This window comes from Cydia pomonella, chromosome 1, assembly GCF_033807575.1.
Source record: "Cydia pomonella isolate Wapato2018A chromosome 1, ilCydPomo1, whole genome shotgun sequence".
NCBI lineage: Eukaryota > Metazoa > Arthropoda > Insecta > Lepidoptera > Tortricidae > Cydia > Cydia pomonella.
The window spans coordinates 30,571,282-30,587,691 of NC_084703.1; the positions used below are offsets into that span (position 1 = coordinate 30,571,282).

Sequence of the window (16,410 nt, forward strand, 5' to 3'; positions counted from 1 at the left end):
TAAACTGAATAGTTTGCGCGAGAGACACTTCCAAAGTGAAAAAATGTGTCCCCCCCCCTGTAACTTCTAAAATAACAGAATGAAAAATCTAAAAAAATATATGATATACATTACCATGCAAACTTTCACCGAAAATTGGTTTGAACCAGATCTAGTAAGTAGTTTTTTTTTAATACGTCATAAATGGTACGGAACCCTTCATGGGCGAGTCCGACTCGCACTTGGCCGCTTTTTTAATTAAAAAACGATTAATTCAAAGATACATAACAGGTATATTCATCTGTTAATTAAATTATATCTCTAAATCTTATTTTTTATCGATTATCGAAATTATATATCGGATATCAGGGGATCCAGGCGTAGTCCGGCTGCAGTTTCTACTCCCCAGCCGGACCCCTTTTAAAGCGTGTCCCAGAAGTAAAGAGACAACTTTTTAATGTCGTACTGGTCGAAAACAGATTTTTCAAAAAAAGAAAAAAAAACAGCTTCAAAAAACAGTCATGGCGACTGTCAAAAGCAAATCTGTCAAATAATTCGGCATTTGCGTATTGGTTTCATACGATTTTCAAAAATGAAACGAGCTCAATATGAACTATTCGCGAAGCGAGTTATTCAATATTATGAGTGTCATGGTCAAAAAACACAATACACCATTTTACACGAGAGGGAGCGAGAAGAACGAGTTTATATCGAATAATAAAATGTTTTGAAGAAACAGAAAAGTAAAATTTCAAAAGCCTACCACCGGGAAGACCACGTGTAGTTTCGACGGCTCGAAACTTAAATAAGGTGAAAAGGGTGTTTGAACAGACTCCCTCGATATCTGTCAGAGCCGTGGCGGATAAATTAAGATTATCTAAGTCTAGTGTATCTAGAATTAAGAGACACGACTTAAACATATTTAAGACCAAATATATTTAAGACCAGGAGGCGCGTGCTAAAAAAAGGATGTCGTAAAGTCTACGCGAAAACATTAAAAAAAAACCTTATCATTGATGATGAGACTTATGTACCGGTGGACCCGAGCGATGTGCCTGGCAAACAATATTTCCACTCTACCACTCGAGACTACAAAAATCGGTGGAATAAAAACGTCGTTTTGAGCAAGTGTGTTGAAAAGGATTTTACTTTTCGGATTTAACATTACATCACCTACAGTCACATCCTTTAGAGTTAAGGTAATTTCAGAACTACCCTACATTCGAAGATATTCCGAATTATAAGTAGGTTATTTTTCTAGTTATGCCGTAAATAAATACTAGTGTCTCCAACGGCAACTAATAGTCGAAATCAATTATAGTTCGTGTCATCTACGATGACGCGCAGATTTATCAAATTTGACCTTTAATAACATGATATTATGAGCAGACCCCGTTATCAGTGGTGAAGAAACATTGAAAATACTAGGGCTGGCACTACACATTAATATTTACAAGTGTATAATTTGATATAGGTACCTAATATTCGATGAAAACAATATACCTACTTATTTCATTTATCTTACTAATATTATAAAGAGGAAAGATTTGTTTGTTTGTTTGCATTGAATAGGCTCCGAAACTAATGGACCGATTTGAAAAATTCTTTCACCGTTGGAAAGCTACACTATCCCCAGTGAACATCATCATCATCATCATATCAGCCTTTTATCGCCCACTGCTGAGCATAGGCCTCTCTTCCAGTACGCCACTTGTCCCGATCCTGAGCTAATCGCATCCAGAAGTGTCCCGCAATTTTCCGAATGTCGTCCACCCAACTAGCCAACGGACGCCAGGGGCTTCTTTCATCTGAAAGCGGCCACCATTCCGTTAACATTTTAGTCCACCTACCATCACTCTGCCTAGCAACATGTCCCGCCCAACTCCATTTTAGGTTGGTAATGACGCGACCCACGTCTAGCACCTTGGTGCGACGACGGATCTCGACATTCCTTACTCGATCTTGAAGCTTGATACCGAACATGGCGCGCTCGATGGCTCTCTGTGCTACACAAATTTTATGCACAGCCTCCTTGGTGAGCGTCCATGTCTCGGCACCGTAGGTCATGGTGGGCAGGACACATTGATTGAAGAGGCGAGTTTTCAGGCATTGTGGAATGTTAGCAGGTCTCAAGATGTCCGCTAATTTATTAAATGCCGCCCAACCCAGCTGAATTCTCCTGGAGATCTCCTTCTGCTGATGTGTTTTGTCAAATGATAGAATATGTCCAAGATACAAGTACTGCTCGACCACCTCTAGTATTTCGTTCCCAACCTTAATGATTGGAATCGATTTACCGGGGATGTTCGTCATAATCTTAGTCTTAGACATATTCATCTTGAGACCTACCTTCAAAGAAGCGTGGTAAAGGCTTTCAATCATGCTTTGAAGATCTTCCAGGGTCTCGGCAAACAAAACAATGTCGTCGGCAAATCTCAGGTGCGACAAGAAGACACCATGGATATTGAGTCCAGTTTTGTCCCATGCAAGCGTTTTTATGACGTCTTCTAGGACCGCCGTAAAAAGCTTGGGTGAAATGGTATCCCCTTGACGCACTCCCCTTTGGATGAATATGGGGTTACTTAGTTGGTGAAGCCGAACTTGCATTGTTGCCGAGCTATATAGCTCCCGGAGCACATCCACATAGCGAGTATCAACTGAGCAGCGATGGAGAGCGTCAAACACGGCCCAATGTTCGACACTATCGAAGGCCTTCTTGTAATCAACGAAGGCCATGCACAGGGGCCGGTTGTACTCATGACTTTTCTCCATCAGCTGCTTTACTGCATGGATATGGTCGATAGTTGAAAATCCACTCCGGAAACCAGCCTGCTCGGGAGGTTGGCATTCGTCGAGGATACGAGTTAGTCGATTGCACAGAACTTTTGCAAATAGCTTGTACGTGTGGGAAAGAAGGCTTATGGGGCGATAATTACTCAACTTCGAAATATCTCCTTTTTTATGTAAGATGGTGACTATGGCGGTCTTCCAGGATTCTGGGGTGCGAGTACCTCGTAAAACCTGATTGAACAGTTTTACGAGGACACTGATAACTGGGTCACCACCTGCGCGAAGAAGATCGGATGTAATGCCATCTTCGCCAGGAGATTTATCCGCTTTCATCTGATACAATGCTTTCTTGACTTCACTGTCTATTATTGATGGTATGTTCTCTTTATCGTTGCAGGGGAATGGGGGTGCTCTAGAATCAGATATAGATATGTGTGGTGCGTCCGATTGTGATGCATAAAGTGTGCGATAAAACTCCTCAACAATTTTAACAATTTGGTCACGATCCGTTACCAAATGATAGGCTTTATTATATTTAAAAAATAAATGTTGAATACCCGTGCGGAGCCGGGGCGGGCCGCTAGTAGGTATATATAATGTGAAGCCAATTGCCTTAAAAAAGGTTTCATTTGGTTGTTGAACTCTATAATAACACTTAGGTACTAAATTGACATTTATTTGTCAAAATATGTCTGATGTCATATACTTACTTAATTTTATGTTCGGTAAAAATATGAACTTCCTGGATAATCGTGCTGAATTCTCTGTTTAAAATGGAGCTAATGGCAAAACTGTAAATAAACCGAATGCGACGCGGAAGAAATGGTTTGTAATTTTAGTAAAACTGAGCAATAGACGATATTTTTTCTCCAATAGTTATTGTTATTTTTTTTTTTATCCTACAGATGTAACTATGAGTGAAATATAATATGTAAAACTGGGAATCATAAATCTTGAAACTCATTTATTACCTATTTCCTGTATATTACATAATTATGTGTATTTTTACATTTCGTGACATAGATACAGATTCGCTGACAGTGCAATAATAAACCAAAAATAATGCGTTTTATACGACATTTATACCAGTATGTCAAATGTACACGAATTAAATGAATATTGTGTGACAACCTTGACGACCGGTTTGGCCTAGTGGGTAGTGACCCTGCCTACGAAGCTGATGGTCCCGGGTTCAAATCCCGGTAAGGGCATTTATTCGTGTGATGAGCATGGATATTTGTTCCCGAGTCATGGGTGTTTTCTATGTATTTAAGTATTTATAAATATTTAAATATTATATATATCGTTGTCTAAGTACCCTCAACACAAGCCTTATTGAGCTTACTGCGGGACTTAGTCAATTTGTGTAATAATGTCCTATAATATTTATTTATTTATTTATATTTAACCCTATGATTCTATTTCAATGAATTTTCACCACTGATAACGGGGTCTGATTATGAGTCGAGTCAAGGCCCGCGTCTTCGTGAATGACACGATTCATATTTTTTTTATCACACAACTACTCGAAAAATGATATTTACAGTACATTTGGTGCTACTTTAGCGCACTAGTGCGAAAATTAGCATATTACGTTACTGTGTCGAACATTTAAAGGGCCATATGTACTGTAAAACGTTGTACGATACATGTGCGAATAGGTAATTTGCAACTCATGTCAATTTAAAACACTCCTTTCGGTCGTGTTTTAATTTATCGCCACTCGTTTCGCACTTGTATCGTAATGTACTAGTCTAATAGTACACAGATAAAAAAGATATCTTAATTTAAAACGCAAAACTCTCTTGCGCACGGTTGCTTAAATAAAATAATAAATTGCTTAGTCCAATAAATATGTCTTGAGTTAAAAACAACATAATTTTTTAAAGGACAATATAATTATTTAGTTTTATCTTTACACATTTTTAAAGCGAATGGTAGTGATTTGAGTTAAGATATTAATTATTCGCCGCAAGAAAAAAAAACGTCTTAGCAAGAGATATGAAAACGGTTTTATCTTGAGTAACTCTTCCTCAAACCAAAAATATTAACAAATTCTAAAGAAGAAGCACCAAAATTTTCCTTTGAGACTTTTAAGTTTTTAGGTAAGAGCGATTAATTCTTGGTTTGATGTTTTCAATTTACAGTCAAGAGCTAAAGCTATTTTAAAAAAGAAGCACCAAAACTTTGGTTTGAGACTTTTAAGTTTTTATACAAGAGCCATTAATTCTTGGTTTGATGTTTTCAACCTACAGTCAAGAGCCAAAGCTATTTCAAAGAAGAAGCATCAAAATTTTCCTTTGAGACTTTAAGTTTATAGACAAGAGCGATAAATTCTTGGTTTGATGTTTTCAACCTACAGTCAAGAGCCAAAGCTATTTCAAAGAAGAAGCACCAAAATGTTGCTTTGAGACTTAAGTTTTTAGGCAAGAGCGATTAATTCTTGGTTTGATGTTTTCAATATACAGTCAAGAGCTAACGCTATTTTAAAAAAGGAGCACCAAAACTTTGGTTTGAGACTTTTTCAGTTTTAATACACACAATTTAATACAAGAGCCATTAATTCTTGGTGTGATGTTTTCAACCTACAGTCAAGAGCTAAAGCTATTTCAAAGAAGAAGCACCAAAATTTTCCTTTGAGACTAAAGTTTTTAGACAAGAGCGATAAATTCTTGGTTTGATGTTTTCAACCTACAGTCAAGAGCCAAAGCTATTTCAAAGAAGAAGCACCAAAATGTTGCTTTGAGACTTAAGTTTTTACGCAAGAGCGATTAATTCTTGGTTTGATGTTGTCAATATACAGTCAAGAGCCAAAGCTATTTGAAAGAAAAAGCACCAAAACTTTGGTTTGAGACTTTTACATAAAATAGTATCAATAAATTTGATGAAGAGGACAAAAGCGCTGGTGGCCTAGCGGTAAGAGCGTATGACTCGCAATCCGGAGGTCGCGGGTTAAAACCCCGGCTCGTACCAATGAGTTTTTCGGAACTTATGTACGAACATTTGATATTCACCAGTCGCTTTTCGGCGAAGAAAACATCGTGAGGTAACCGGGTATTGGGATTACCCAATAAGGCCTCTAGTACCCTCTGGGTTGAAAGGACAGTTGACAGTCGCTTTCGCAAAAACTAGTGCCTACGCCATTTCTCGTGATTAGTTTCCAAGCGGACCCCAGGCTCCCATGAGCCTTGGCAAAATGCCGGGACTACGCGAGGAAGAAGAAGAAGATGAAGAGGATTATTGAAAACTACAAAGATTTCAACGAATGACGAAAATCATGTTGGTTTAAGAAAATTAATTCTTTATTCAAGACATACTAAACTTGGCGCTAAGAGATTTCAGCTCTAGATATAAATAATATCATATTTCACATTGAGAAACGTACTCTTGAACCAATGCTTTTTCTTGTTTTTATGGAGAAATATAATTCTCAATTCAATTATGAGTATCTAACCTCAAGAAACAAAGTTTCTTGGCACAAGTTCTTTAAGTATTGCACTAAGACAGTTAGGTTAAATTTAAAAAATACAATACTTAAAACAAAACGTAAACGCTCTTGGTGAGAATTATGAGCTTTTTAAAAAAAAGACTTTTTATAGCTCGGATAGAGAATTAAATTTTTTAGCTTAAATAATAAACTTTGAAATATTTTATATCTTTACGCAAGAATTTTATTGTTTCCTTATATAGGAAACACAAAATGTCTTGACACAAAGTATTTACTTGGCTGAAGAACTATTTTTTTTTCTGTGTACAGCGGCCCGAGGGTCTCGTACACTATTCGATGTGACTGGACAGTTTACTACCGACAAGTTTACTTATTTATTATCTGATTTACAAAATTAAAGAAGTAAAGTTCCCATAATACAAAAACAGCTGTTTTTTTTTAATTTTTGACCAAATGACGTATCCGCAATTTCAGAGCATTTTTTTTTGTTTTCGGAGACGGTGGGCTTAACTTTTCTTAAACGTTTGCCGATGCCCATACCATTAAGATATTTTTAAACAGTTTTACTGCAAGATTTGAATGTTCTCGTGACCTCTCTGTAAGATTTTGTGACTCACCCAGATCTCTCCCAGAAATGTTTCCCTGAATCAGACTTTCTAGCGGGAATTTTTGTAAAGAAAAAGGACGCAAAAATATTAAAAACAGACCTTTAGCTCTCACTGTTTCCACAAAATGTTCCACTACCTTCGCTTACGGCCACAGGGAAATAGTACTGGAGAAATTACATCATACAGTTTCGCGACGGTGTTCTTGTAAATTGACAATAATTTCAAGAGAAAGAATGCAATGCTCATGAAACATACCGGATTAATTGACATACATATAGACTTTAAATTGGCAGTTAGATATAATTTCAGTTTGTTTTATTTTTTTACTTTTTACACGTTCCAAACTTAGTGCAGATTTCACTTCGCATACGTTATTTGCTAAATTATACGTGAAAGGTAATCCCATAACTATTATGTTAAGTGTTTGTTGGAACGGCTAGCACATCATTAGATCGCACAATATTTTTTGTTAAAGATATACAGTGTAAACTCCGTATGACGTCACTTGTTATTAGGAATCACTCTCTATAACGTTTGTTGGTTATAGTTGTTTTACTTTAGTATGTCTCTCTATAAAAAGATAACTCTATAGCGTCAAATAACGTCTGATCCTTTGAGTGTGGCCATGTAGAGTTAATACTGTAACCAAAACACTTCTTACTACGACTGTGACAATGGGCCGCCATTTGCGAACTAAACAGCTCCGTGGTACAATATTTAAGCCTACGCCCCGCCCACTGTAGCGTGATTTGTGTGGGGTCATTATGCTGAGCTATTTCGTCTATGTTTATTATCAATCGCTGCGTTTGAACTTTTTTTCTTCTTTTTGTTTGCTAACCACGTGAAAAGGACAGAGCGAATGGAATCCAAGTATTTCAAACTTTTATCAGGACCCCACGTTGGAATTACATTCGAATGTAAAGGTCATTTGAATGTCATTTGGTCTCACTCAGTGAGCAAAATCGCATTTTGCTAAATGTTTTTAAGTAGCAAAGTACCCTTGTTAGACCTGCTGAGGTGAAAAGATTATTTAGTTTCTTTAATAATATATTAATACCTGTTGAGTGCTTGCAAAACTGTTGTTGTCAAATTGAGGATGTTGTTCCATTTGTAACACCAATTCTATGTGCTGGTTCATGGAATCATTCAGAGTCATACCTGAAATGTACCAAATATAACAATGTTTTAAAAGAATCAGGCACAAGTGATATATACACAGACTAATTATATCCATATAGACCCCGAGCCAGTAACGTATTTTCATGACGAAGTTGGTCCCTCTCGAAAGGCAATTACAAAATGCTTTTGCAAACTTTACAACAATTAGAACTAACATGAGGCTATAGTGTAACGAGTATTTGAAGTTAGCACCTGGCTCGAGGACTATTACGAAGTTGAGTTGCTGTAAATGACGTTAGTAATTGTTTTTAGATTTGGGCATTAGTGTCGGCTCTCTAGAATAATGTCGTATGAATAGTTATTAGAGAGTATAGTCGTTCGATTTGAAGCAGGCCCGAAGCGGCTAATCTTTTGTCTTTTGTTAACTAAAACCGCGCGTGCAACTACCTGCAAAAAAGGGTCGTATAATTCTAATTGGCACCTGAGCGCGCGCTAGTCCAACGCTCAAAAAACCAGTGTAGGTGTGCTCTCCGAAAACGCGCCTTTATTACGCATATCGAGGACACATTTTAGACTAGTTCGGTAGCGTTCAAACCGCCGGCACTCAGTAACCGTATAGGGACCACACAAGAAATCGCAAATTATTTTTCCGGAAACGGTTGTCACGATTATGAAAACCATACAGCGTGTATTTTTTATACAACCGCATAATCAAAAGGTACTTTGACAAACACACTTTCATAGGTTTTCTAAAAAAATTACGACTTCTATTTTCCCATATAAAATAATTCAGCAAGTAATGTATTACTACTTAGTTTTAACTCAAAACGTCGAATTTAATGACGCTACATCACACCAAGTGACTATAATGTACGAAACACATAGCCGTTCGAAAAAAAAATGTAAATAGTTAAGACTAAATAAAAAAAATCTTTCAGAAATGTATTATAGCACTAAAATCTACTTCTAGTTTAAGTTTGCGGTGATATCAAAAATACAGACTGTATACTAGAGCAATCTGTTGGTGTATTCTCATCTGTCTCCCCGGGCACAAATGGTAAGAATCCATTCCCATCTGTTCCCACCGGGTTCCATTTCTATCTGATCAGGAGGCGGGCACATATAGGAATTGCCTACGTGCGAAGTGCATGGGGGGGATAAGTAAAGCGATCGCAGCGCAAGCGGTTTTGAAAATTGGATCTAACCAGGATAGAGTCTTTAACATTTCGTACAAGTTATATGGCTCGAAATGGAACTTTAATTTAGGATTACTCCTTTTATTACCTTAAATATTCATTTGAATTGTACGGTGTAAGGGAACATTGTAAACTTGAAATGCTTAATATAACTTACGTATTTAATTTGATCATTATTAATACTGTATCTGTGTAATACTGTAAGCTTTGCAAATGCCACATATTATGTTATTCTTGAGAATGGAGAATAAGTTATCCTTAACAGATAGATATTCACTATCGCAGACTTTTTTGTAGACCCGAGAGACAACCCGACCATACAAAGTAATTTGTAATGTTAGCTCAAACGGATTACGCAACGTTTTCGATTAAATTTCTTAGCCAGCGGTTGAAACGCTTGAATTTTGGCGCGAACTCGACAGCGCCTGATGACATCGCTCGTTAGACGCAACTGACGTTTGTTACAAAAACGTCAGGTGACAAGCAAAACTCACTCATTACTAAAGAATAATTCAACGCAAATTTACCTTAATTTAGTATTAATATGGTTCATTATCGCTATGGTGGTAATTAGTGAGTTTTGACTCGACACTCATTAGACAGAGAGAGAGAGATTATTTATGAGAGATTATTTATTTGTGAAAACACAGGTACAATGATCGATCTTACAATTCTTACATAGGTTTCGTAGTCTCACCATGCTCTGCCAAAAGTAGCGTACAAATACTAACTGGGTGAATAAACGTTTTTTGTTTTGTTATCCTGTCCCGTTGTCCAAGGGACAACAGTGGCACAGTTCGTTTGAAGAGACGTTGTATGCCGTTCTATTAACATGCTTAGTACCCCATTATGGACATTGGTTATAACGACCACAAAAACGCAAGTTTGATACATTTAAGTACCATAAAATAGTATTTCAATGAACTTTTGCCCCTGGACAACTAATCGTAACCATGGCAACGAGTGACGCTAAAAAGTTGATTCTCCCAACTATACTTTAAACATAAAACATGCATCATATTAACATTTACAATTAGTAAATTAAATATTACTTAAACATTTAATTTTCATCTAAATAATCACTTATTTTATAATAACATTTTTCAATTAATAGTGCAGTCAGTTGTTTTTTAAATTTAGATAGTGGTAAATTTTTTTGACAGTCAGGAGTTGTATAGTATATTCTGGTAGCCAAACCAGCCATTCCATCCAAAATGCTTTTCCGCATCAACGTAGTAGTATTCTGTTGCTCATTGTGCAACTTCTGATCGTATTGTAATCGCGTTGCATATCTGCGGATATTTTGCCAAGGGCTTGTGCATAAATCACGCGAGGTTCGATATTTGGGGGGGGAAGACGAAAAAATCCGTTTGTGATATAAGGAGACCTGTAGATTTCAATCGATCTTGGAACTTGGGTGTATTGCAAAATATTTTCAAGGTTTTTATTTAAAAGACCTTTTAAAATTGCGGGTCTTTATTTATAGGCGAGAATGCAAACATTTAAAAAAAACCGGACAAGTGCGAGTCGGACTCGCACACCGAGGGTTCCGTACTTTTTAGTATTTGTTGTTATAGCGGCAACAGAAATACATCACGGATACAGCCTGGTGACAGACGGACGGACGGACAGCGGAGTCTTAGTAATAGGGTCCCGTTTTGGTACGTAACCCTAAAAAGCGAAACACAAAAAACCTGTAGCACAATCGGAATAGATAAAAAACCTCGAAATTTCTTGGACTGTCCTGAAATTTGGTATATAATATGTAAATTAAAGGCCCCTTATTCATGTCCATACCATTTGACATTTGCAGACCCCGAGGAATGGGTTGAAGTACTGACGATTCAGTACATCCTGCAGCTTAGGATACTGGCCGGATTAAAAAAAAATTACATATCGGTAGTATTCGGTAGATTCCTCTTGTCCTTCACAGCCTGTTTACACTTGTTTTATTCAAGAAAAATCAGTAGAGCGTCCTTGAGAGGACGCAGAATATTACATCATATTGTTTCTTCTAGCACCTAAATTATTCAGCGGATTTCAATAAAACAGACATCAGAAGACCCATAATTGGTACACGAGTGCTATGCAATACACAATTACTAAAATGAAAAGAGGAAATAGGTTTAAGACTAAATATTTTTTATCACACTTGCTCGAAAAATATCTTATTTCATGCAGGTGTACTGAAGGACAAAGGCCTATTTTGTTCCCCCGGGAGTTACCTATGGATTGTGAAAAAAAAAGCTATAACTCCCTTTAGGGCAGGGGTGGCCAACAGGTCGATCGCGATCGACGTTGATCGCGACTGTTAGTCCAGTCGATCGTGGCAAGGCAAAAAATATAAATACGTAGGCCGGTTTCATTTAAGGTTTCAAGAAGTATGTAATTGGTAGATCGCACAGGGTTTCGTTAGTAAACAGGACATCTTGGGTCTAATCAAGTTGGCCACCCCTGCTTTAGGGAGTTATAGCTTTTTTTTCTTAAATTATGTCACTTATTCATACAACACAAGTTTTACTTTTAAAATACTGACGTTTGTAATTTAATATTTTGTTTGTTTCAAATTATTTAATTTGATTAAATTAACAGCCGTTTAAAATATTTTTACAACATTTTCAATCGTGGCTGAATGCCGAATAGGTCTGTGCCTTCGATGCCTAACCTGTCGAGAAATTACAAAATTGGGGGGGTTGTTGCACAATGTACTATAAACCGAGTATTGTGATTGCAAAAACAGATTTTAAATGATCTTAAATGGGGTTAAAACTATAGTGACAGTAATGAAATTTCACACATACAAACTCTGGGATCCATGTTAACGTTCCTTAAAATTCGAGCTTTAGGGACCACGAGGATCAGGCGCCATCCCATCATGAGAAGTATACGTCTTTTTTGATAAGTGAGATCCTATGAGTTTTATGTGAATATTGTGTATGGCGAAACATTCATTTTAGTAATTTTGTATTGCATAGCACTCGTGTACTAATTATAGTGGTACTAATGTCTATTTTATTGAAATCCGCTCAGAAAAAAAGGTGCTAGAAGAAAAATATGATTTAATATACTGCGTCCTCTCAAGGCAGCTCTACTGTTTTTATATATATATATATATATATATATATATATATATATATATATATATATATATATATATATATATAATATAAGTGTAAACAGGTTGTGAAGATTTTTAAAAATCCGGCCAGTAACCTAAGCTACAGCGTGTACTGAATCATCAGTACTCAATAACCCTACTTTCTGGTGAAGTCGCAGTCGAGTAAAATCCCAATCTCATCCAATCCCAAAACATTGCAGTAATATTCACCTACAAACTTACAAAAATTCAAAAACATCCGAAATTTCGCGTTACTAACTTCAAGTGTGTAGCTGGTGATACAGCTTTCGATCAAAGTGCTGTAAGTACGTACAAATTTAAATAATTAGTGCATATATAATTACTCTATGGTTTATGAAAGGTGCCAGTGCTGCACTTTTGCGGCAAAACATTGCAGTAATATTCTTCTACAAACTTACAATAATTTTGTCTTGTGAAAGAACGATTATTGTTGATTTGAGATTTCATACAATGAAATTAAAAAGACAGCGTCCTACGCCTAATTAAGTAGAAAAGGAGGTAACATGTTTTTTTTTTCCACTGCACCCACCTTGACACATTTCAGATTTACCCTATAGTTGACTGGTAAGATACCTACCCGCAATAGGGTATTCGACTGTACGGGGGCTGTTATTTATCCGAAAACCGGGATTACAACCTTCTTAAATAGTATATTTGACCTCCATGGTAAAATTTGAACTTTTTTAAGTACTGGCCGGTATATTTTTTCTTTCTTATTAACGCTAGTGTTTTGTTTTCGACGGGTTTTAAATGTCATCTCGCTGCAAGAATGGAACTCACTCGTGAAAATATTCGTGCTATGATTTATTATGATTTTCGGCGTGGTTTAACGCAACAACAGTGCATAGTTCAACTAACTTCAACTTTTGGTGATGAAGCTCCATCTAAAACTACTGTGTATCACTGGTCTAGTGAGTTCAATCGTGGACGTAGTATGCTTACGGACGAAGTTAAAGCAGGTCGCCCGAAATCGGTCGTTGTACCACAAAATATTGAGGCTGTGCGAAAACTTATAATGAACGACCGACATGTTACGTACCGCGAGATAGAGGCGACTCTGGGTATTTCCATGACTAGCATTAATAGCAAATTACATGATCATTTAGCTGTAAAAAAAAATTGTTCGCGTTGGATACCGCACAACTTAACTATGGAGCAAAAAGATGCTCGCGTCGAATGGTGCAATAAAATGTTTAAAAAAATATAACCGTGGTGACTCAAAGGCCGTTTATAACATCTATACAGGTGACGAATCCTGGATCTATGCATACGATCCCGAAACGAAGCAACAATCAACGGTATGGGTGTTTCAAAATGAGCCGAACCCTACGAAAGTTACTCGTGCAAAAAGTACATTGAAACAAATGGTGGCCTGCTTCTTCGGTATTAATGGCCATGTAGCTACAGTGCCACTAGAAAACCGTAAAACGGTTAATTCAGATTGGTACACGACCATTTGCTTACCGGAAGTATTTGAACAAATTCGTAAAACTAACCAGCGACAAAGAATCATTCTTCATCATGACAATGCCAGCTGTCATACGTCACGCGAAACAACTCTATTTTTGGAAGGTCAAAATGTGGAATTAACGGGTCATCCGCCGTACAGCCCTGACTTGGCACCCAATGATTTTTATTTATTTCCCAATATAAAAAATTAAATTACGCGGTCAACGATTTTCGACCGCTGAAGATGCTGTCGACGCATTCAAACAACACGTTATGGAGGTACCTCAGGCGGAGTGGCAGAAGTGCTTCAAAAATTGGTTCACACGAATGCAAAAGTGTATAGATCATCAAGGGGAATACTTTGAAAAACAATAAAACCATTTTCAGTCGTGTACGTTTGTTTGTTTTTTGTTTCCGGATATATAAGTAGCAACCCTCGTATTTAAGATAAATTATTTAAAACCATGCATGAAATAAAGCACCAAATAATTATTAAAAAAACTAAATAGCATAGAAATATAAAAATGTGCCTTGAAAACCTAACTGCTTGGCAAAGAGAACAAATTGCCAAACGTGAACAATGCATCATTGAAGAGTTCCGTTCTGTTCATCATCAGCAGTTCCACTTCATCAAATGTCACTTCTACAAATGTAAATACTTGATTTGTTAATGAAAATACTAAGATCACTATATATAAGCCTTTAACATTTGAGGAGTTCCCTCGAGTCCTCATGGATTCCATCGTAAGAACTCGAACTTTACAAAAATTTGTCTTGAAAATCTAATTTGCTTAACAAACACAGCGAAGAGGACAAATCGCCGAACGTGTACTATGCGTCGTTGAAGAGTTCCATTCTGATCATCATCAGCAGTTCAACTTCATCAAATGTCACTTTTTTAAATGTAAATGCTTGATTTGTTACAGAAAATACAAAAATCACTAAGGATATGTATGCCTTTCACATTTGAAGAGTTCCCTCGATTCCTCATGGATACCATCATCAGAACTGAGTTTTGACAACAACGGGACCAATCTATATACATATAAATTCAAACAAAAAAAAAATTCAACATCGGTTCAGAAATGACGGAGTTATGGAGTAACAAACATAAACAAAAAAAACATACAACCGAATTGATCACCTCCTCTTTTCAAATCTTAGTTGGTTAAAAATGCAAAAACATCCGAAATTTCGTGTTACTAACTTCAAGTGTGTAGCTGGTGATAAAGCTTTTGATCAACGTGTTGTAAGTACGTACAAATTTAAATAATAAGTGCATTGAAACACAACGAACTGTTTATCTAGGATTAATCGACAATTTGAATTGCTAAATCGTGACGAAAATTCACTTAATTTCATTGCTAAGCAGTTTTTGATCTACACTAAGTACAGCGTTCTTAGTCGCTCCTGCAAGGGAAGGGAACGAGAGCGCGTCGAGCGATGCGCCGCGCCCGCGGTAAAATTATCGTAGTTTTCTTATTTATTATCTGATTTACAAAATTCAAGAAGTAACGCATAGCTTATTTATCTAAATGATTCATATGACATATTTTTTATCTAAGTGGCCGTCTTCATTGTGTTTTTTGGGTGAGAAAAAGACACAAAATGTTATGTTTTCGGTCTTTTGTAAATAAAAAAAAAATATATTAAATTACACTTTTAGTTATATTGCATGTTTTATTCTACATTTTATCAGCTTTCATAGGACACCTCATTTTTAAAAATCGAATAATGACTTGGATATAAATTATTAAAAATTTGAAACCCAGGACCGCCATCTTGTGTGTATAATAGTATGGCAAAGGTCGCGCCCAAGGACACACCTAACGCACGCTTCACTTTTATCATGAAAAAAAAAGTACTTACATAATGTTAAGTTACGTGCTTTTTTTAGTCCGAGTTGCCTAGTCAGAATTTCCACGCGCCTTTGCAGTTAGCGAATAACCACCTTTGTCATACTATTATACACACAAGATGGCGGTCCTCCTTTCCTTTTTCATCGCCTGTTTCAACAGGTATATATTATTATATAATCCAAAGCTGTCTCGTGTCTCCGAACCACGGCGCTGGCACTAGTTTACTCGACGGCCGAGTACTGCGCTCCAGTCTGGATAAATAGTGTTCATACCTCAGCCATCGACACACAGCTTAACCAGACTCTCTGTCTAATAACGGGATGCCTTAAGCCAACACCCATCCACTGGCTCCCCGCTCTTAGCAACTAGTGAAAGCGCAAAGTAGTCCTGAACAACCAATTCACTAAGACCTCGAGGGCTTCGGAATAAAACATCTTAAATCTCGAAACCACCCGTACCCTGGAGGAGGCATGGACCGCAGAATGGGAAGCCCTCAGGGACCAAGCAAACCCCTTCTCTGCTCTACCCCATAGAGTATCCCCAGTGGGATTTAAGGAACCGCACCAGGTGTGGTATTCTCTTAACCGCTAAAGAGCCCGGTAACGATTTTAGAGCAAAAATTTTAAATTGATAGATTTAGTTTGAGACTTTTGTTACGTAATATCTAAATAACAAGTATTGGTTTCTATTAGCACGTTTTTTCATCTTGCCTTTTAATAATGAGATCGCAAGCGTGCATCCCCGGTAATAGGTGACGAAAAGGAATAGTTTTTAAAAATTCATCAAAAAATAATGGTAGTAAATTATACAAAATGATGTATAA

The 16,410-nt window shown here is 36.9% G+C and overlaps 1 protein-coding gene across 5 annotated transcripts in view; it reads right to left on the bottom strand.

The window, feature by feature from the left end:
* LOC133528258 (maternal protein pumilio) overlaps nucleotides 1-16,410 on the bottom strand; it is a 476,367-nt gene that overhangs the window by 326,569 nt on the left and 133,388 nt on the right. For all 5 annotated transcript variants that reach the window (XM_061865583.1, XM_061865566.1, XM_061865575.1 and 2 more), the window contains one exon: nucleotides 7,883-7,983. In XM_061865583.1, coding sequence (XP_061721567.1) covers nucleotides 7,883-7,983 — 101 coding nt within the window. The remainder of the gene's footprint in view (nucleotides 1-7,882; nucleotides 7,984-16,410) is intronic.